Below are 23,668 nucleotides of genomic sequence, written 5' to 3'. Positions count from 1 at the left end.
TAAGTATTTAGTTTTTTGTACAAGCGAGTTTGCGTGTCAAATGATGAGTGGGGAAGATAAGAAAGGAAAAATAAATGGGGACGAATATAGCTAGCATTCCTCTTTCGGCAGAAAATGATTCTATACCGAAAAGAAATAGAAAACTAAACTTGGGTTAATAAAATTTCATATTTCGACAGAAGTCGATTGTTATTTCATTTTCTAGTATATTTTGTGACTTAAAACAAATTATCCTTTAATACTTGCTCCGCTCCATCAGCTTTTGTGCTCCAGCTTTACCAAGTCCTTGATCAAAAACAGTCCGACGTCCCAACATTTCCAGCTTCTTACTCGCACTATTGAGATCATTATATTCTCCTTCCTTGATCTCTTTGAGTTTCGCCTCAAATCGCGACCTGAAGAGAGCGATCTCTCTCTCAACCGCTTCAGCTCGAGAGAGGTCATTGTGCAACGAAGCTCCTTGCAAGAGCCGATAGCCCGTTCATTGGATTCCATTTGAGAAAGTAGGTGTCGTGCATGCTCAATACGAGGTTTCTCCGCGTTATACTCCCTAGTTGTGTCCTCAACCCTAACCGAAGTTGATAGAAGCTTGTTAAAATCCCCTCCTGCAAGCCACCGTGCTCATATAGAAAATTGACGTCCTTCTCGAAAGACTTGGGAGTCCATGTCAATACTGTGCGGGCTATCTGTCCGATATAGGAATAACTGGAGCGCCAGAAGCAGTTCTCGTGACTGTCTCCGTTGCCACTACAGTGGGAAAATCCTTGCCTCGGCGCCAGCTTGGTACTTGAGAAGTGACATGGTTAACAGCACCTGAACATCCTTGCTTCCAGCGCCTGCTGGTACTTGTGAAACGACATCTCTACTGCGATGGATCAACAACAATGAACATAAAATTCGCACTTGCATCGCGTGTGCCCAGTTTGCTGTTCATCACTTGGCCTAAACCCATTTGAGACGTAGAAATCCGTCACTTGAACATAGCCTAAACAGTCAAATTCAGTTTCTTGGGAGCTAATTGAATCAGATGGTACAGTTTGTTTCGGATTTGGAACCGGAATTGGCAGTTCCATCACCTTCGCCGGATTTCTTTAGTGTTACACCCTTTCTCTTTCTCTTGTTTGATGAAAGCTAATAAAAAAAAAAAAAAAGAAAGAAAAAGAAAAAAGAAGAGTTAAGACTCCAGAAAATACTGAAATGATTGTTATATAATTTCTACAGCTGAAGAATTGTTCCAACAAAAATCCCAGTTTTGTCTAGTGACGTTTGCCTGAAATTATTCGTCCAGCAGCAATCAGAATAATCCATCTCCGTTGTGGAAAACAGAAAAAATAAATGCAGTTCACCCTCCGTCGCTTTTTTTATATAAAATGGCCGACGGTGAACGGTGGACGATGGAGGCACTAGATTTGGGTGAGAACAGAACAGGCACATAAAGGAGTGGAGTAACTTGTAGGGCAAGTATTAACCAAAGAAAAAAAGAAATAACTCATACGGTAAGTATATAACCAACCTTAATTATAATGCTGTCCCAAAAAACCCTAATCCAAAGATATTTCATCCATACCCATCCCTCATCGTAAGTCGTAAACAATCATATCATTGATATTATCTTATTTTACTCACATGTCTTATTTTCTCATTCACCTTATATTGTCATTTATATTTTATTATAAGATGATTGAGAAAACAAAACAGATGGCTGGACTGCGGACATAGCAGCACTCAAGACATAAGAAAATACAAAGCACATATATGCATAAAACTTTAAAACAAAACATGATCATTTTAGCAAATAAGAATGTTTACTATGAAAAACATGTATAATCCAATCTCTCTTTTATAACTTTCAGGCTGAACCAACCCTAGTTGTCCAACTCATGTCACGTATTGCCTATTAAGCTATTAGCAACAAACGTATGGAGTTTATCTACGTATTTAATTTAAGTGGACAACAAGCGTAAAACTCACTCTGAAATAACATCTCTTAAACTCTAGTGAATCTCATTTTGGAAACTGCATTTTGAGGGTTCAAATCCATAAGCTTGAACTGAGACCCTACCGGGTTTAGGGTTCCAGTCTATATATAACCCAAACCCATATCCTACAGTGTCATTTAACTAACGATGAACTACTTTGTTTACATATTTCAGATTGCAGATGCACTTAGCAAGCTTTCGCATTTCTGCAAAGGAAAACAAAATCCGAGATCATGCTTTGATGCCTAAGCATGGAGATGTTTTTCCAGGTTCTCGAAATACCAGCTCAAGATTGCCAGCTCGTGTTCCCCGACCATAGGTGTTTTGAGAACCTGAACAAATTTCTCCAGAAAAATGACGCATCCACTGTACCAGAAAAATTAAAAGAACGAAAGGATTGTCAGTGAAACCGAAAATGTTTGAATTTCATCTATGGTGCTGTTAATTGCTAAACTGTTGAAAATCTTGGACAAAGAGTACATAAAAGAGATGGTACACATATTCTGATCGAAAAAACCCTAATACATTGTGTGCAAGAGATTCCTGGTCGAACAGTGTTCTAACAGTAAAATCCTAAACTCTGAACCTAAACCCAAGTTTTCTACTTCAGTAGAGTTACAAAGTGCCTAACCCTAAAACGGGCAATAAAGTCGCAGAGTCCCGCCTTCCCCCTCACCATCACATCACCATCATTTTACCACCGATCTTGTTCTTGACGAAAATGGAGTAAGTAAATTACTTTCAAGTATACATAAGAACTCCAAGCAGGCATGATGTGATCAGGAAGATACCAAGCAATCATGGAATGAAACAGTCTAATTCCTTCCCCTCTTGAGTATGGGGCATGAGCAGGAACGCTCGGTGCTGGGAGGGACAGTCATTATAGTTTCTTCCACCATCATCCCCTCGCTGTTTGGGTAATGCTAAAGGCGGAAACTCCTCATGTATCATCTGATAGTTCCCCTGGGCCACTGATCTGGCAAAATGATCAAACTCCCCTGTTAAGATCATGGAAAGCATCACAATACAATCCCAGTGATGTGAAAGGTCGTGAACAACAAAATGAAAAGGAAACCACTCCAAATAAAATCTTCAGAAAAGTTGGCCACAAGACATTGGCATGGTACCCTGAACGATCTCCTCCCTCCCTAAACAGCTACCTTTGGAGGTGGGGTGAAGAAGGCTGATCAGGTGAAGATCGTCGAGTAGAGCCACCATGAAACCCTTGTTCATCAAATACCCCATTCATCCGGCTCCCTTCATTTAGCTGTGCTTCATTCAAACCTGAGAATCCCACTGGTCCAAGAGAACCAAACTCAAGTTGATCTGCAGGTGGCCCGTAGCCAGCATTATGATCATAAGGATACAGCATGACAACAGGTGGCATGGAAGGGCCATTTGATGATACCCCACCAGGGTTCATCGCTGGTACCGGATACATGCCATATGCAACATTGGTCGAACCACTCTGTGCAGTGTTTGCACGGATAGGACCATTTTGAGATTGATATGACCGGAATGAGTCCTGCCTATGTGAACTCCATGACCTTTCAGCTCTGCTCTCACTAGCTGCCAAACGGTCTACTCTTGAATTTTGCTTCTCAGCTTGACCACGACTGTGGTTGCGCCCAGAAGCTCGTGACTTTGAATTGGCATTCCAGTTCCCTTCTCTATCACCGTGGTGGTCATTTCTATCATAATTGTAATTCCCCCTTCTCGTATTTGAAGGCCGGTCCCGTACAGGAACCTTCTGAAGTAATTAAAGGAGGTAAGAGAAATAATCCGGCAGCAGGTTCTAAGTTATAATAAATCTAGGAAAATTGATTCTATATCATGTTTAACCAAAGACTTAACTTTCCAGAAACCATAAACTGGTCCAAAAAACAAGATTGGTAGGTGCAACATGCTTAATTAAAAAGAAATTTAAAATAATAATTAAGAAAAGAACAGGTTTATGTTATCTTACAGGATTTGGCAGGTAGGTCCCAGTCCCAGTACGATATCTTGGAATCTCATCTGCATAACGTTGATAACCACCAGCAGGCCTGTTAGGAACAGACTGGAGAGGAGCAACAGGGACCAGTCGAGGTCCATAACTCATAAGCTGAGTGAAGAGATTGACGTTGGCTGAAAGAGGTCTCCCGGGACCATCCCATGGAAATCTTCCTTGTAAGTAAGCAGGGGGCACCGTAACTGGTGAAGGATAAATGACAGGTGAAGTTTGGCAAAACCGTGCATATTGCAGATTCTGATAATGGCTAGGGAAGTCACTGTGAAGAATGTCAGATTTATGCTCTGACGGCTCAATAGGAGCTACCCTTCCCATAGAGCTAGAAGTACTTAACACCTCAGGTTGATCAGCTCCCTCAGATGAATCAAAATTCTGACCAGAATCACTATTATCTGCTCCCTCTTCTCTGCTAAATTGGCTTGTTGATACATCTGAAGTTCCTGTTTCTGACGAGAAATAATTATAAGGAAGCATTGTAACAAATGGAACTGGAGGCCCCGTAGGATAAAATGTAAGCATTCCAGAATCATTTGTAGCTCTCTGTCGTGAGCCGTGACCTAAGAACACTGGAGCAAAAGGAATCATCGAATCTGATCCACTTGTCTGAGTTTGTTCAAAACCGGTCATTTGATGCCTTGGAAAATGCAAGGGAGCAACAGGTTGAGGTCCTGTGCTTTGTTCTACCATTTCGGCTCCTAAAGCTGTAGGTGAATTCCAATCTCTGTTGTCATCATCTGCCTGGGTAGATGAATGTTCGGACACACTCTTACCTTTCCCATATGCAGCAGATGGCACTGCTGAAAGAGCATTTCGCCTACCACGTTTTTCCCTTGTTGACTTTGAGACCTTTGCTGATGATCCTTCCCAAGAACTCTCAGAGGAGGTCTTACTTCTCACTGAACTTGCATACGTGGCAGACCTAGAACTCACGGTTCGATCATCAAAGTAAACCTCATTACCTCTGTTATCTTGGTATTGAAAATTATCCACATGCTCTTCCCCCCTCATCGACTCTTGGTTTTCTTTGGTAGACTTCGGTTGAGCTTGCATAGAATTTCCTGAGGTGCCTACGCGAGATGATGGATGAAAGTTATAACCAGCAGAGGTTGACTGTTGCTTGTCATCTTCCTGAAGCATTTCATAACTTCCATTATCCAGATCAAACCCACCAGTAGATCCCCTCTCTTGCTGATGCCAGAAATCAAGCTCCGTTTCGCCTGAGTTCATTTCCACAGATCCAAAACTTTCATTACCAGGTTCCACTGAATCTTCAGGATTTGAGGTCAACCCCATCCCAGGGAAATAAGGGGCAAGCGACGGTGGCACAACACCTTGCGGAAATTGCATATTTGTTCCCCAAGGAGTCTCCATCAAGGGGAAATTTGTAGGAACCATTCCACCCATATTTCTCTGGGCATATCCCATAGAAGCAAGAATGGAATGTGGGATTGGAAGTGGTAGGTGACCGGAACCCAAATTGAGTGGAAGATGAACCTGCCCATTAAAACCATGAGCTGCAGAAGATGCCATCATGTTAACAAGATCTTGCTCCTCCTGGTGCATCCCTTGTGCCGCCGAAATAGAAGCATAATCGTCAGCAACGGCACTCATGCCTGATTCATCATGGTAGTTATTTGAAACAACAGTAGCATCAGGGCTTTGGCGGGATGAGATGGATCTAGCAGATGAAGGATCATCAGTTGAAGATCTATTTCTGTGGCTTGCCACACTATCAGAATCCGGGTTTTTCCCCGTGCTATTATCCAACCTTGTCGCAGTTTGGCCTTTCCCACTCTCTGGGGCTCTGTTGCACCTACTTTGAGTGGAAATTTCACCATATGTATCAGTAAGCTCAGGACTAGAGCGTGTCCTTGCAAAAAGAAACCTCCCTTGTAAGTCATTCACCAAGTTATCAGGTTTACTTCTCTGACCTTTATCAATGTGAGCACCCAGGTCAGAATTCGTTTCCTTTCTAGTCATATCAGAGGCCCTAGTGAGGTTTGTGTTCCCATGAATCCTTTGAGTTTGAGAATGAGTTACTGTAGACACACTACTGATACCAGAGGTGCTTTCTAAAGAATAACTAGCATGCTGGGAGGGAACATTAATGGAGCCATGCATCCCCCCACTTTGAGTATCTCGACCAGAGGATCTTTCCTTTTTTTGGTTGCTTGAAATATTCCTGAGATTCTCAGATCCATGTAAATGGTCCGGATTTGAAAGTCTCAAGCGCCTCAAATCATTTCGTGGCGCATCAGGTCGATGACCACTCCCATGTCTATCCCAAGTGTTTAGAAAAAACTGATTTACTTCGAAAAACAGATCCTCTTTGGCACAATCAAGCAACCTGGCCAGCCTTTTAGCCCCAAACAAAAATGCACTGCGTATCCTAAAAAAATTACCTGGAAAACATACATAGGCAATTAGGCATACTTGATTGCAATAACCAACAATTTGCACGGACAGACAATCAAGAAACAAAGTTACACCTTACAAGCAGCATAAAAATATTACGGAAGGACAAATGAAGTTTACATGTATAGTTGTATACAAAAAACAAAAAAAGATTCTTTCGATCTCCCATGCAATAACCCCATTCTCTTAAATGGGATATGGTTCTTCTATTTGAATGAGGCTATTTCCAAGTAAAAATCGCATATTGTTGCCTTCCACATTATCATGCAAGTGCTTACACAGCTGTTTTCAGCTATACTGTATTCTTTTTCCAAAGGCTGCACTGGAGTTGAATAATTTATACCTCCAAATCTTTTGCGGATGTAAATGGACCCTTATCCTTTATCAATATAAAAAAGGCATAAACACAAAACTAACATAGGCACATTGTACATGTTCAGTGACAAAAACTGGAGCCTATTGGGAGTTTAGCGGCACATGCAAAAAGCCAACAGAAAAATCATGGTTTCGTCATCTGCTGTTCTACTTTTGGTAAAGAGGAATCTAAATCAGGTTCTTAATTATTTGAAGTCCACTATTTTTCAATTTATAATAACACAGTTATCTCCCAAATAGGAAACACCTTCTTGAAAATAAACTGTTTGACTCACTTGTAATGAGCGTGACCAATAAATTAAACAAGTTATTTCTCATACCACAGCCCAATAAGATGTTGACCAATTACAAAATATAAACTTTGGGAAGCCCCTTAGGAAGAGTTATCCAAAAGCATATAGTTTTGGAACAACATACCTTTACTAACACTGCGTCCCAGGTTGTTGTTGATTCTCAAAGGATCAATAACATTAAAATGTTTGGAAACAAAGGGTTGGCCCTGAGTTTTTTGACCACCAGGGGAAACAGCATACACTGAGCTACAGGCATCAAGAAACAATTTGCTCAGTAGTAACTCTCCACCATCTTTTCGAGGAGGTTCCGCTGCGACATGAACAATCACAAATTAAACCAGAAAAGGATTTAGAAAACGAGAAAATTGGGTTGAAGGTCAAAAGTTTACATAAGAATTTAAAGCAAAAATTCAGTACCAGATACATCTGGAAGTGAACTAATGGGGACAGGACCCCATAGGCTAACACAAAAATTATCCCAGTCAAATTTACTGAAAAACACCAGAAAACGATACAAAACCTGCACCAGCAAAGAAAACCATTCAGTGTATCCACAAAGAATAATGTCAATATAATAACCCAAGGTAACAAAATTACCTCAAGTGGTCCAGAAAATGAGTTGTTGAAAACGCGAAATATATATAAAACTAAAGTTTCCAATGCGTAAGTTGAGATAAGCCCATGATGAGCGCCCAGTATTCGGCTCTCATAATAACACCAGGCCTTTATCAGTATGATACTGCGCTTGAACAAATGATTCTGATTTATCAAATGATCAACCTGCAGAAGTAGACAATACAATTAGTCAAATCATACAAATGCCAATGACCGAAACAAGCATACAAATGTTAACAGGGTATCAAATTAACAATTTACCTCCTCAAGGAAACAGAGGGTGCACAGGCCACCGAGCTGATTGAATGATATGTCTACAACAATGTTTTCCACAAGGCACTTGATTATCTTCACCTGTAGTACAAAAAGGAGTACTAAGGCTAAATCTAGTATCAAAAAAGCAAATACAAGATATAAAAGGAATCAAACATTATAACAATAAAGTACAAAAATTAACAAACATCGCCAAGAATCTCAAATAAAGGTAATAGTATTAGTGATGCTAGGAAGAACTTACTTCTGCCTGAATGTACTGAACCTCTTTCACATGGAATTCAGCATTCTCGTTCCTCTCCTCATTCTCGAGCATATCACGAACTTGATGGGCCCATGTGTCCTTCATATTTGGACTCTTACTGAAGGCTGTCAGGTCAATATCTCCATCAGGCAAATACGTTTTCAGGGGTACAGACCCAAAAGGGAACACCTGCACATATTCATAAACAAAAATAAATGCATGACTCATATGAAACAGAATACATATGCACCACTAGAACAAATTAACAAAAACTTTTCATAACATAACCATAACCATTGAACCAACTTTGTCACCATAAAGGACATGCTGAACAAAAAAGAACCGGCATTACATGTCATTTCCAAAGTCTCCAAATTTTACACGGTGTGAGGTCTACACACCACTCTGATCATATATTATTGATCTCCCCCTTAGTTCTCATAAACTCAATCTACAAGGCTTGTGCTTTCTCCCTTCTGCTTTTAGAACCTTAAAATTCCAAATAATCCTCATCCCATAGAATTTATTGGTCTTAGAACATTATGTCTTTCAAAATTATCTGTGATAATACAATATACAAACAATACTAAGTTAGAGTTAACCAAGTTAAGTTAACTTACACATACTCTTCAAAGATGACATCAATATCATGACCGATTTCTCCCCTATAGAACCAAATGAGCATATTGCAGCAAAAATTGAAACAAAAATGTAGTTACAGCAAAAAATAAAATTAAAATGTAGTCACAGTTTTTTGAACAAACAAATATTTTGTGTATACACGAAAGTCCCACCTGGCAGGGGAAGCACTTCATAATGAGCCGCTGCATATAAACGGCAACGGCATTTCGGCGCTCTTCGGATGGTGAATTGGGCTGAATGCAGGCAATAAGCTCTGCAGTTCGCTCCTCCGCCTTCAACCATCGCTCTGAGTCGAGCACTCTCATCACTGATGCAGCTTCATTGGGCAATAGGCCATTCGGCAACAGCCCACTTGGTGGCTCTGCCCACTCCTCATGTTTGCCCATACAAGCCTAAGCTTTCCCTTCACTTCCACACCAAACAATAAGTCTTCCTTGTACCCAAGAATCCCAAAACCACCAGAAAAAAAAAAGCTAACTGTTTTTCCTCAATCCCAAAAATCAATGGCAACAACTAAATTACAAAAACACAGAAAAATGAAATTCTTTGCTCAAAGGTAAACCCTTTCCCAAAAAAAACAAAGGAAATAACCCAGATAGGAATTTTCGGTTTTCCTCTTCACGGGTTCAAATTTTCATTTGTGCAGAAGCACTATGGTCCCCGTATTTAAAAATAAAAAACCAAAAAGCTAAGCAAAAGATTAATATAAAATTAAAATACAAAATCAAATCCCCAATCTGATGAACAGATATGAAACCCTAGAAAAACCAGAGGAGGATTGGGGGATTGGTAAAAATAAAAGATGGGATTTTCGTAAGCCTAGAGGAACTGAGGAAACCAACTATTGGGTAGTATCGGCAAATCAGAAAATGGGGGAAGAAGTAGGAGCTCGGCGAAGAAGAAGAGGAACCCCGGAAGAAATGTGGGCAGAAAGGTAGGGCATTTAAATTGAATAGGGCTTTCAGGGTTTGATCAAAATTAGGTTTTTTTTTTATTTTATATTTTTTTTGGTATTTTTTTTGTTTTCAAAGACGGAGAGAATATGGATTGGAGGAGGTGGTCAGCTTGGGGTGCATTTGTCAGGGGTATTTTCAAATGAAATTGGAGAAGGAAGAGAGTCAGAGAGAGAGGAGGAGGAGAGAGAGGGCATCCAAAACAAAAAACCAAAACAAAAACAAACAAAGAAAAAACAGTTTTTATTATTGGTGAAATTAAAATTAATAAAATTATTATTCCAATGATCTGGGATTTAGTGTGCTTCAACCTAGTTTTGGTTTTAATTAGACTATGGCCTCCAAAGTGAGAGGTGTCTCGCTATATACACCAAAAAATCTCATCACGACCCAACTAAGATAATTTGCAAACTTTCTAATATTAACCACTCTCCGGTAAAGATAAGAAAATAAAAATACCGACACCACGGAATACCAACCTACCTTTTATGACGATCGGTGATATATTATCACCTTGCGTAATGAATTACAAGACGTGATCATTGCCCCCAAAAGTTTTAAATAAAATTTTAAATTACATAAAATCAAATGGTAACCTGCACGTGAAGACTTCCTTAAATACTACTTAAATGTCATACACGAAAACTCCTATACATTACAGACTCTTTATTTTTTTTTTAAATTTTTTGAAAGGTAATCTTGCCACCAACCCGCCCCATATTCATGTCTCACAGCAAACTTTCTCATTAAACCCAAAACAATTATTTTTTTGGTCACTCAGTCAACTTGAAAACTATTTTGTTTGGATACGGTCATTCACATACTCATTTTTATTTTTCATACACTTTTGTTCATTTTTTGTTACTGATCTTCTTCAATTTTATTTATTTGATGACAAAAAATTAAGAGGGATGTGTGAAGTAAAAATAAGCATGTCAAAAAAAAAAAAAAATGGAAAGAATTACTTGATCATCATATTTTTTTTCTTTGGGCCTGGATAAGAAATTATTGGTTCTAGTATTCGATAGAGTTGATTGCTTCCCATTTATTAAAAAGAAAAACAAATAAATAAGAAAAAAAAATACAAAGATTAATGCTAGGAAGATAAAATTTGCAGACAAAATTTTGTAAACTGAATGACTTAGAAGCTTATTATTGAATTATGGGTAATGCTAGGAGACTAAATTTGTAGATAAAATTTTGGAAACCAAAGGACATGAAAGTTGATGATTAGTTTATTACTTCAGCGTTGATAAATGTGTCCATTTCTATTGGGGATACATTATTTAGTTTGTAATTTTTGCCTCAAAATTTAGTCTATGTGGCATTACCCTTGAATTATTACATAAGCATTGATAAACGTATTCATTTCCTATTGATGACACATCATTTGGTTTGCAAATTTTGTCTACACATCATTTGGTGACACATCATTGTGCACTCCTCATACGTGTATTTTTCTTTCAAATATAGATAGATTGTAGTGCACAATGAGATTTTTGAAGTGTCAATAGCAATACCCTGACAAAATTCTCTTTATCAACTAAAAGATGGTGAAAATATCAAATTAACATTGTCAACAAAACTAAAGAAAAATAACCAAAACAAAAGTTATAAGCTACATAGTAAAATTAAACACAAAATAACTTTATTATTATTTTTTTCTTCTTATAGTCTCACAGTCATGTAACCATATTGCCTTCATGACCTCTTCCACGTTTTTCTTTCAAATAAAATAAGAGAGGGTGTAGTAAAAATAAGATTTGATAGGATTTTTATTTGACTTTAAAGAAGGGTTGTGATATTTACACACCCTTAATCACTCTCCCACATCCTTTTTATTTTTTAATACTTTATTCACCTCTACAATTTGAACCTCCACCTATACATATGTTTTTTATTTTTTATTTTTACACTTTAACTCCTAGACTCCTAACTTCTCCTCCACCTTTCCCCTATCTCTTTTCCTTTGTCCTTTCGCACCTTTCCTCTTTTTCTCCATGACTTCACTCCCCTTTTCCCTTTTCTCTTTTCCTCTTTGTTTTCGCTCTACTTTCCTCTGTGCCTCTGCTCCCCTTTCAAATCTATTGCCCTTCTTTATTGCTACCAGTGGAAAATCACAATGGATGACTTGAGAATAATATATGAAGAACTCCAACTAGACATCGAGTTGCAACAAATATTGGATATGGCATGCAATGAGGATGGTGTGGAAGAAATTTCAGAATGTATTCCTCCTCTTAACACTTTTGAAGGTAAGTTTCTAAAGTACTTCTAAATTATTAAGATTGATTTTGGAATTTAGGGTTTTGTTCTTCTTTTTCTTTTTCTTTTTTTTCTTTTTTTTTTGTTAGAATTTGAAATACAATTTTTCATCTAAACCTACGACTACGAGACTAGAGAATCTCTTCTTTTTTTTTTCATTAATAACCATAAAGAGTAAAGGTACTTTCATGTTACCACGTGTTAGTGAAAAATTGGCAATTCTTGACAAAATGCCTGAGTCTGTAATAGCTTAGATTTGTTACATATTTTCAATTGTAATTGTTTAAGTCTAGGATGGTCTCTCACACTTTTGATGCGAAGATGTTACGTGAACCAGATATTATACAGGTATGTTTGCATGCATGCATCCAACTACATTCATCTATATCTCATGATATTGTATTTGAGATAGGTCTCTTATTAAAACTACTTTCAAGATAATTTGATTGTATTTGAAAAGACTTATCTGATTGCATGTTGGTGAGACTTTTCCAACTAAATGGATTGCATGGTTGTAATTTTTTTACAAGGGTTGTTACCGTGCGTGTCAAATTCTCATCAGTTTAGGATTTGTGGTGTTATAAGGATTGTTATCCAACTAAACCCTATCATTAGTTATGGAATCCTTATCAGTTCCAAACTGTTGCATGTTGGTGAGAGTTATCCAACTAAATGGATTGCATGGTTGTAATTTTTTACAAGGGTTGTTACCGTGCATGTCAAATTCTCATCAGTTTAGGATTTCTGGTGTTATAAGGATTGTTATCCAACTAAACCCTATCATTAGTTATGGAATCCTTATCAGTTCCAAACTGTTGTCGTGCCTTGAGGTGTTATAAGGAAGGTTTGGAATTGGTTTTTGGGTGAGCCGCATATGCATGAATTTTGTGTTCTTCGTGAAAAGCAACTAAAGGCAGCAATGTGTTTTTGTTAAAGAAAAAATTATTTTTATGTTGCTGCCATTTTGCGGTTTCAATAGCATGCGTGTTTAAAGAGAAAATATTATTTTCATGCTAGTTTCATTTGGTTTTTTATTGAATGTCAATTATGAAAATGTGCCTTGTGATTTTCGTAATTGATTGGTTTTCAAACAAACACCTCATCATATAAACATTATGCATGATCAGGTTAGTATCTTGCAAAATTCGAGGGAAAGGTGATTGACGATCGCGTTAGTATCGTGCCACTTCAACTCGAAGACTGAAGAAAGATCGAGTAGCAAAGCGTGATGACAAAGCTGCCAACTGCTATAAGTGTCTAGTTGCTGAGTTTTGTAAGTCTTTATGTATTCTTCCTTTCTTAGTGCTTCCTGGCTTGGTAGCCCGAGGATTTTCCCAGTGGTGGGTTTTGCCTCGTTAAATCCTACATCATGTGTGTGTTCTTTATATTTATGTTGAATATTTGTGTAGGATTAAGTTTGCATAACTATTAATTTGAACTATAATTTGGATTAGTTTTAAGTAGAAAGTTAATTTATATCTCTAGGTTAGATTAGTACCCATCCTAGGACTTTCAATTGGCACCAGAGCAGGTCACTAAAAATACCTAGTGAGATCCGTGGGTAGTCTAGGATGAATCGGACTATGGGTTCAGTTTCTGATCCACCACATTTTGATGGAGACAACTACGCTGCATGGAAGGCAAAGATGAAATCATTTCTCTGGGCGCTTGACGACAGAGTTTGGCTTGCGGTTGAAGAAGGTTGGGAACCTCCAACAATTAGTGAAACAAAAGGCGAAGGACAATTTTATGTAACTATTTCTATGCTTAAGCCTAGAAGACAATGGAGCGAAGATGAACGCAGCATTAGCACATTCAATCAAAAAGCATTGAATGCGTTGTTCACTGCCGTTTCGCCTGAGCAATTTAACTACATCAGTAAATGCACAACGGCGAAAGAAGCTTGGGATATTCTTGAAGTTACTCATGAAGGTAACTCTACTGTCAAAGAATCTAAGCTTCAAAATCTCATCACACAATTTGAAAATATGAAAATGCTAGATGATGAGAGTTTTTCTGACTTTTATGCTAAGCTTAGTGTAATTGCCAATGGTTGTCACAATCTTGGTGACAGCATTCCTGAAATAGAGTTGTTACAAAAATTCTAAGATCTCTTCCTTCAAGGTTTCATGCGAAAATGACAGCTATAGAAGAATCGAAAGATTTAAGCACTTACAAGTTGGAACAATTGATTGGATCATTACAAACATATGAGTTTAACTTTACCGAAGTCAAGAAAGAAAAAAATGTTGCCTTCAAAGTCAATAATGAAAAAGTGAATGAGGATTCATTTGAAAACCTGACTCAAGATGAATTTGCTCTTCTCACCAAACAAGCTAGGAAATTTTTGAAACTCAGAAGTTCCAGGGGACATGAAAATCGAAACAACTTTGATTCAAACTCCAAAGTTCCTCGTTCTCGAGATGTCTCTCATGGAAATTCTTCTAAGTTTGTCAAACTTGGTGAAAAGAAAAGTTCAAATGACAGAGACAAGTGTTTTGAATGTCAAGGGTATGGACATCATGCTCATGAATGTGCCAATACTCTTAAAAAGCTGAAGGATGAAAAGAACAAGGCGTTAACCTCCACTTGGAGTAACAGTGATTCAGAAAAGGACACGGCATCTGAAGATAATGATGAAGTGGTTGCATTTGTTGGAATCTTGGATGGATATGAGACTGATGACTCGGTACTTGAAGAACCTGATTCTGTAGAAGTCTTACAAAAGTATACTGCACTTTATGATATCACCATGAAAGTGAAGAAAGAAAATGATGAACTGAAAAATAAACTTGTGCAGCTTGAAAGCGAGAAGAAGGAAGTAGAGATTGAGCATCAATCTCAAATGGAACATGCAGAGAAACTACGAGAGTCAATGTTGGAAAAGCTACATATGCTAGCATCAGAAAAGAAAGTAGTGATAAACCCTTTGGAAATTCGTGTACCACTAAAAATAAGCCAAATTCTGTGAGCACCTTTGTTGATCCAAGAAATTTTATTAGGTCAAAAACTTTCATTCCTATTTGCCACTTCTATGAAAAAATAGGACATATCAGACCTAGATGTAACAAACTTCGAAAGGAAGATCGAACTAAGCACACCACCCATTGGATTTCTGGAAAATCAAATCTCAAAATGAGATTTGTTGCTCATCCGAAGGGATGAATAGAATTTCAAAAATAATGCTCAATTCCATCACTCCAAACTTAAAGCAAGTATGGAGAAGAAAGGATACTCAAGTTTGCTTATTGGATAATATGTCACCATCATCTGATGAAGACAATCTTACATGTTTGGTGGCTTTCACCACCCTCTCAACTTGTCAGTCTAATACTTGGTATCTCGACAGTGGTTGCTCGAGGCATATGACTAGAGACAAAAGATGGTTCACAACCTTCACCGAGGATTGTAAAAATGGAGTAGTCACCTTCGGAGATGGAAAAAAAGTAAGGATTGTTGGAAAAGGAGAAATCAAAACTCTAGGAATTCCATGCTTAAAAGATGTCATGTTAGTTGATGGACTTAAAGCTAACCTAATTAGCATTAGTCAAATTTGTGATGATGATGATGCTGAAGTATTTTTCAATAAGTTGAAATGTAGTGTGAAAGTTGCTAGTGGGATATACATTTTTGAAGGAAAAAGGTCTAAAGACAATTGTTATTGTGTGAATGCAAATGAATCACATGTGCCAAATATATGCAACAAAGCAACTGATGATGTTTTGGATTTATGGCATAAATGATTAGGCCATATGAATTGTAAGGATATGATCAAGCTTTCCAAGAAGGAATATGTGAGAGGTTTACCGATGTTAGCTAGAGAACTTGGAATTTGTGGAGAATGTCAAGTGGGAAAGCAAACAAAGAGTTCACACAAGTCAACAAACTACTTCTCAACCTCACGACCTTTGGAGCTGATGCACATGGACTTGGTTAGATTGGTATAGACCGAAAGCATTGGGGGAAAGAAATACATACTTGTCTTGGTGGATGATTTCTCACGTTTTACTTGGGTTGCATTCTTGCGAGAGAAATCTAATGCATTCAAAGCATTTTGTGGCTTGTTGAATAGAATTCAAAATGATAAAGTTGCTTCAAATGATCGTGTGATAAACCTCAGAACCGATCATGGAACTGAATTTGAAAACACATCATTTTCTGAGTTTTGTGATGAAAAAGGAATTACTCATAATTTTTCTGCTCCAATCACTCCTCAACAAAACGGAGTTGTTGAACGGAAAAATCGTGTGTTGCTTGACATGAGTCGTGTCATGCTGACTAGCGCTCGTTTAACAAATCATTTTTGGGCTGAAGTAGTCAGCACCGCTTGCTATACTGCAAATAGAGTTTATCTTCGACCTAGTACAAAGTGCACACCATATGAGATTTGGAAAGGAAAGAAACCAAACGTGAAGCATTTGAGAGTGTTTGGTAGTATATGCTACATTTATAGAGATAGGGAAATGTTAGCAAAATTCGATTCATGAAGTGATATTGGAATTTTTCTAGAATACTTTCACAAGTAGAGCATACAGAGTGTTCAACAAGAGAACTAAAAATGTCATGGAGTCCATTAATGTTGTTGTGAATGACTCCTCCTTAAGTATTGAACAACCTGCTTTAGATGAAGAATTCCTTCAAAATAAATTAATCGATGAGTCATCCACTACTCAGGTTGAAGTGCACCAAAATGTTGACTTAACAAAAGCTTTGAGAAAATGACACAAGCAAGTGCAAAAAGATCACTCCAAGTCCGACATTATTGGCAACGTAGAAGATAAAATGCTAACAAGAAGCAAAAATATTGCTGTAGTAAACTTCATGTGCTACATATCAAAGATTGAGCCAAAAAATGCCAAGGAAGCTCTTTTAGATGATGATTGAATAAAGGCCATGCAAGAGGAACTCAATCAATTTGTTAGAAATGATGTATGGTACCTTGTTCCCAGACCCAAAGAAACAAATGTTATAGGAACAAAGTGGGTTTTTCGGAACAAAACCGATGAACATGGTATCATCACGAGAAATAAAGCTCGTCTAGTTGCTCAAAGATTCACTCAGGTAGAAGGTTTGGATTTTGACGAGACATTTGCTCCCGTTGCGAGATTGGAGTCCATTAGGTTGTTACTTGCTTTTACATGTCATCTGCGTTTTAAATTATATCAAATGGATGTCAAGAGTGCTTTTTTAAACGGAGTACTTCAAGAAGAAGTATACGTAGAGCAACCAAAAGGGTTTGTTGATCCAAAACATCCTGATCATGTGTATTGGTTGAAGAAAGCTTTGTACGGTTTGAAACAAGCTCCTAAAGCATGGTATGAAAAACTCTCAACCCATTTGTTAAAGAAAGGATATACTAGAGAAGCTGTTGACAAAACCTTGTTCGTTAAAAGAATAAAAAAGGATGTGATGATAGCTCAAGTGTATGTGGAAGACATTGTATTTGGCTCAACATCTGACATACTTGTCAAAGAATTCACTGAAGTTATGCAGAGCGAATTCGAAATGAGCATGTGTGGGGAATTGAATTTTTTCTTGGGATTACAGGTCAAACAAGTTGAAAACGGTATTTTTGTCTTTCAGAAAAAATATGCAGTGAGCTGGTTAAGAAGTTTGGTTTGAATTCGGCAAAACCAGTCTCCAATCCCATGGCAACAACCACAAAACTTCACAAGGATCCAAATGGAAAAAGTGTTGATCGAACACTTTATAGGAGTATGATTGGAAGTTTGTTGTATCTTACTGCTAGTAGGCCTGATATCTCTTATAGTGTTGGTGCTTGTGCATGATATCAAGCTGATCCAAAAGAATCGCATTTGGAAGCTATCAAAAGAATCATCAGGTATGTGCGTGGCACAGTTGATTTTGGTTTACATTATTCCTTGGAAACCAATTATGAAATTGCTGGATTTTCAGACGCCGATTGGGTTGGAAATGCTGATGATTGGAAAAGTACTTCTGGAGGATGTTTGTATGTTGGGAATAATCTTGTTGCTTGCCATAGTAAGAAATAAAATTTTGTTTCCTTATCCACTGCCGAAGCTGAATACATCGCTGTTGGTAGTTGTTGTACGCAATTACTTTGGATGAAGCAAATGATTAGTGATTATGACATTAATCAAGGCACCTTCTCTATTTTTTGTGACAATACTAGTGCTATAAACATTTCCAAGAATCCTATTCAACATTCTCGTACCAAACATATTGACATTCGTCACCATTTTATTCGTGTTCTGGTTGAAGAGAAGGTTTTAATATTGGAGTTTATTGCCACTGAACATCAACTTGCAGACTTGTTGACTAACTAAGCCTTTAGACACTCATCGTTTCGAAACTCTTCGAAAGGCATTAGGAATTTGTCGTGTTCTTTAAACTCTATTTTTCACTTTTCATTTTTACTTAGTTCTTTATATATATATAAAATAAATAAATAAATAAAGGGGTTCATTTTTTTTCTTTTGTCTACCTTTTGTCCCCCAAATTATCTGCTTCGTGCTAAACATAATATGCTTTGCCTTAGTGGTTGTTACTATATGTATGTTTATTGATTAAGCATGCCTACTTGGCTGAAACTCCGCACCCGGTGAGCTTTTCTGTCTAAATATAGTGTGTGCATTTTTCATACACTCTTATTTTTTCATGTGTGCGATCTTATGTGTTTTGATTCTCTAGAACTTGCTTTGAGACCTCTCAAAACTCTGTATCATATATTACTCTATTTTGGAGATGATAGTAGGCATTAGGACTTTCCACCATTGCCATATATGCCAGTGCCTTTAATTTTTTTCCCCTAGTTCGCCATTTTGAGCCTTTATGTATGCTTTTTGTTCTTAAACTTTACTTTTTCTTCCTGAGCCTCTTATATTACAAATTCCCTCCCTTCTAAGAAGCTAGTAGAGTACGTTTTTCAAAGGTGAGAGATCAAGATTATTTAAAAGTTGAATATACAAATTTTGTGAAGAAAGTTCACTACAAATGAAGCACAAAAGAAGAGAAGAGGAAAAGAAGTCACTATGAATTAGAAGTGAACTACCACCCTTATACGAACTCACGTGTGTTGGTTTACATGAAGAGCAAGAATCATCTAAAATGAATTGTGCGGTGGTATGTCTCAAATCCAACCGCTCCATTGAGTGCTAAGTTACATGGTTCATTGTTGTATTTCTCTCTTGGTTTCATTTCCAACCACTCTATTAGTCTTCTTAGACTTTGTGTTTCCTATCTTCTTCATTTCGTTAACCAAGTACCTGAAGCCTCATTACCATCCTTCACAAAGACCTACTTGATCCAACGACGGTAAGTTTTGACGTGTGGAGACGAGATTGATTTGCAAGCCTATGGTAGAATTTTCATATAATGATCTTTTTGAGAGTAAACACTTCAGCTCAAACACTTTGAGTGCCATTTGAGAATATTCCTTGTGAGTTTAGGGGTTGCTGTCGAGTTGACTTGTGTAATCGTATTGCATTTCTATAGTCATGATTGTTTTGGCTATCTCTCGTTCGTATTATGTTTTAGTGGACATTACCAAAAAAAAAAAAAAAACATTTTTGTCCTTTTCTTTGCTTTATCCTTTCCGATTCTAGATTAGGTTTCTTATTTTTTTTTTTTCTGATTATCTTATTGGTCTTTTAGTTGGTTTTGAACTTGAACTCATTTTTTTCCTTCTATATTGCCTTGGTTTTTTCATCTTTGTTTCTTTATTGCCGTGGCCTCCATCTTTGTTCTTTGCTGTTAACCTCCTCTTTGTTTTACACACAGTTTTTTCATCATGGTTTCCTCACGCAAGTCTGCACGTTCTCATGCTTTGAAAGACAAGACTCCTAGTATTACTCCTTTCTTCTCTTCTCCCTGCACAATGTCTATCACTCGAAAGTTGTTTGCGTCCCCACCTGCTTAAAACTAACCTAGAGATATAAATTAACTTTCTACTTAAAACTAATCCAAATTATAGTTCAAATTAATAGTTATGCAAACTTAATCCTACACAAATATCAACATAAATATAAAGAACACACACATGATGTACGATTTAACGAGACAAAACCTACCATTGGGAAAATCCTCGGGCTACCAAGCCAGGAAGCACTAAGAAAGAAAGAATACATAAAGACTTACAAAACTCATCAACTAGACACCCATAGCAGTTAGCAGCTTTGTCTTCACGCTTTGCTACTCGATCTTTCTTCAGTCTTTGAGTTGAAGTGGCACGATACTAATGCGATCGTCAATCACCTTTCCCTCAAACTTTGCAAGATACTAACTCGATCATGCAGAATGTTTATATGATGAGGTTTTTGTTTGAAAACCAATCAATTACAAAACTCACAAGGCACATTTTCATAATTGACATTCAATAAAAAACCAAATGAAACTAGCATGAAAATAATATTTTCTCTTTAAACACGCATGCTATTGAAACCGCAAGATGGCGGCAACATAAAAATAATTTTTTTCTTTAACAAAAACACACTGCTACCTTTAGTTACTTTTCACGAAGAACACAAAATTCATGCACATGCGGCTCACCCAAAAACCAATTCCAAACCTTCCTTATAACACCTCAAGGCACGACAATAGTTTGGAACCGATAAGGATTCCATAACTAATGATAGGGTTTAGTTGGATAACAATCCTTATAACACCACAAATTCTAAACTGATGAGAATTTGACACGCATGGTAACAACCCTTATAAAAAATTACAACCATGCAATCCATTTAGTTGGATAACTCTCACCAACATGCAATCAGATAAGTCTCTTCAAATACAATCAAATTATCTTGAAAGTAGTTTTAATAAGAGACCTATCTCAAATACAATATCATGAGATATAGATGAATGTAGTTGGATGCATGCATGCAAACATACCTGTATAGTATCTCGTTCATGTAACATCTTCGCATCAAAAGTGTGAGAGACCATCCTAGACTTAAACAATTACAATTGAAAATATGTAACAAATCTAAGTTATTACAGACTCAGGCATTTTGTCAAGAATTGCCAATTTTTCACTAACAATCTCCCCCTTTGGCATTTCCTTGACAAAACCCTCAAATACAATATTTCAAAAAAAAATTAAAACTTATGCACTGAAGTCTATAATATGCACACATTAAACAAAACACCCATGACGTACAAAAGATAGATGGTGCAAGTTTATTAAGAAATAAGAATAATCATTCAACCATCCTTCATCGTCCAAAAGAGAAATAAAAATAAGCTTTATTAAGAACTAAAGATAATCAACCAAACATGATGTATCATCCAACTAAAAGAAACTCACTAAGCCAAATATTCTCCTGGCTAAACTAAAATCGCTCCCCCTAACTACTAACTAAAACCACGTTTTGGTGGCTTGTGTTGAGACATAATTGCAATAAAGTAAGTATCTCTTAATGCAATGTTTTGGTATAAATTTGATATAATGCATATAATGCTTTGATATACATTTTACATATGAAAAGTATATATTCCATATATATATATATAAATGTTTTTGGTGTGTGATATATAGGAAGTCAAATCAATGATCGATGAGCTAGATAAAATGCTCTTTTTGTTGGCGAAATGTTTTGAAAGTCGAGAAGACCTCATTGGTAGAGTTCGCAAAATAGCATTAATGCAATGGTATGTGACCATTATTAAAAGATCCAAGATAAATAAATCAATATATATATATATATATATATATATATATATATATATATATATTGATATTGGTTGTGATAGAGGTGGGGATTATCGAGCCTCCAAAACTTCACTAGATCAAAGAAAAAGAAACTCAGGTTCTCGCCTCGTAAACAGTCTATTTGAAGTTAGAGGGTTGTAAAAAGAAGCGTGGAGAATTTTGGAAGCTAAAGATAAAAAATTTGTTGCATAACCATGAACTTTTGAATGACGTGTGGACATCTTTCCTGTCGTCAATTTTCACAAGAGGAAATCTTACAGATTAAATAAATGAGTAAGGCTGGTATAACACCATGCCAAATTCTCTCTTCTCTTCAACAAAGCAATCCTCATCTTCAAGTAGTTTCCCAAAATATCTATAATCAGATAGCTAAGGTTGTGAAGGAGAGGCTAGCTAGGCGTTGAGTTATTCAAGCATTATTAGAAGAACTTGGTAAAGGTGGTTTCACTTATAACATTGAGTATGATCGTGAAGGTCACTTGACTCATTTGATCTTTGCTCATCAATTGTCTATATAGTTGACCAAGGGCTACCCATATATGGATTGCATATATAAGACTAACAAGTCTAAGATGTCATTACTAGATATCATAGGAGTTTCAAGTTTCAACACATCCTTTTATTCTTGTTTTGTTTTCATGAAAAATGAGAAAGAAGAGGATTATGTGTGTCTCTAAAAATGTTTAGTAAGCTTTTGGGAGTTGATAATCATCCTATGATGATTATATCGGATAAGGAGTTGGCATTAATGAATGCTATACAGATTGTCTTTCCGAGTACATCCAATCTTTTGTGCATGTGGCATATTGAGAAAAATATACTCGCAAATTGTAAAGCTCATTTTGAGGAAGAAGCTGATTGGATTGATTTCATTTCTACTTGGATAATTTTAATCTAATCTCCTAATGAAACATCATCCAATGAAGCTTGGAGTAGTTTTGAAGTTAAGTACAAGGAGAAAAAATTTGTTTTGGCATATATTCTTAGTATGTGGCTTCCAAATAAAGAAAAATTTGTAAGTGCATATTCTGATAAAGTTACACACTTTAGTAACCGTGCTACTTCAAGAGCCCAAGGTGCACATGCAACGCTAAAAAAATATCTTCAAGTTTCAACCTGAGGTCTTCGCGAGGTAAAAGAACAAATATGCCTTGCTATTGAAAATCAATTTCAAGAAATCAAAACTCAACTTTTCAAGTGAAAAAGTTTAAGTTTCACACAAGTTTCGATTTCCCTTCTTCAAAGAGGTTGTTACTCATGTATCTAGATTTGCATTGACTAAGTTATATAATTAATATAAAGCATCAAGTTCCTGTAATCTTCCATCTCACTGTAAGAGTCATTATCTAAAAAACAATGGGTTGTCCTTGCGCACACATGATTAGAGAGATGAATATTGAAGTCTCGCAACTAAATGACATACATCCACGATGGAGGATTGATACAAGATTGTTTCTTAATGATCGTCATGCAAGCTTGAACAGTGAACAATCAAATAAGCGGCCTTTTGTTGGAGTTTAAAGATAAATATGAAAAGTTGCACCTTACTCAAAAAGAGAATATTAAAAGTCAACTTAGTGAATTTCTTGATACTTCTCTTCCCTTAATTCTTGAACCTAATGTTAAACCTCACAAAGGTCGTCTGGTAGGGTCTAAAATAGAAAAGAATGCAGTTCTACAAAGCGTGGTCCTTCAAATTTTGAAATAATGGAGAAGACTCGGAAACGTGCTCAACATATATGTTATTATTATTTTTATTTGTCTTTTAATATTGTCTACTATGGTCATGATCATATATATACGTATAAATTAATGTTCATTGTTTATAAGTGTGAGGAACATAATGATTTGCCAAATGAACTTTTTGTTAATAATAACTTAGGCCATATCCAAAGGAAGGGACTATATTTAG

General features: G+C 36.8%; 2 protein-coding genes across 3 annotated transcripts; one reads left to right on the top strand and one right to left on the bottom strand.

The window, feature by feature from the left end:
• Window positions 1–2,418: 2,418 nt before the first annotated feature.
• Window positions 2,419–9,953, bottom strand: LOC137734803 (uncharacterized). 2 transcript variants are annotated; one of them, XM_068474085.1, is made up of 9 exons: window positions 9,000–9,953; window positions 8,206–8,394; window positions 7,950–8,042; window positions 7,671–7,853; window positions 7,491–7,593; window positions 7,198–7,383; window positions 3,946–6,392; window positions 3,140–3,729; window positions 2,419–2,977 (listed from the first exon to the last, which is right to left on the bottom strand). In XM_068474085.1, exons 1-9 carry the CDS (start codon window positions 9,231–9,233, stop codon window positions 2,968–2,970), a joined length of 4,035 nt encoding a protein of 1,344 aa, XP_068330186.1. In that variant the 5' UTR covers window positions 9,234–9,953; the 3' UTR covers window positions 2,419–2,967. The 2 variants fall into 2 exon arrangements, with proteins under 2 accessions (XP_068330186.1, XP_068330187.1); XM_068474086.1 differs by having other exon boundaries at window positions 3,140–3,726.
• Window positions 9,954–13,648: 3,695 nt separating this feature from the next.
• LOC137734347 (uncharacterized) lies at window positions 13,649–14,173 on the top strand. Its single transcript, XM_068473628.1, has one exon. The coding sequence runs from the start codon at window positions 13,649–13,651 to the stop codon at window positions 14,171–14,173; it is 525 nt and encodes a 174-aa protein (XP_068329729.1).
• Window positions 14,174–23,668: the final 9,495 nt, after the last annotated feature.

The sequence above is a fragment of the Pyrus communis genome, chromosome 5 (genome assembly GCF_963583255.1).
Source record: "Pyrus communis chromosome 5, drPyrComm1.1, whole genome shotgun sequence".
Taxonomy (NCBI): Eukaryota; Viridiplantae; Streptophyta; class Magnoliopsida; order Rosales; family Rosaceae; genus Pyrus; species Pyrus communis.
Note: the sequence above shows the minus strand (reverse complement) of the source record. Positions and strands in the feature narration are given on the sequence as shown.

Excerpts from the sequence above, each read along its gene's own strand:
- LOC137734803 (XM_068474085.1), bottom strand. The coding sequence starts at position 9,233 with ATGGGCAAACATGAGGAGTGGGCAGAGCCACCAAGTGGGCTGTTGCCG. Across the intron at positions 8,395-8,999 it reads TGAAGTGCTTCCCCTGCCAG|GTGTTCCCTTTTGGGTCTGT; the intron begins GTGGGACTTTCG and ends GAATATGTGCAG. Across the intron at positions 7,384-7,490 it reads TTCACTTCCAGATGTATCTG|CGGAACCTCCTCGAAAAGAT; the intron begins GTACTGAATTTT and ends TTCATGTCGCAG.
- LOC137734347 (XM_068473628.1), top strand. The coding sequence starts at position 13,649 with ATGGGTTCAGTTTCTGATCCACCACATTTTGATGGAGACAACTACGCT.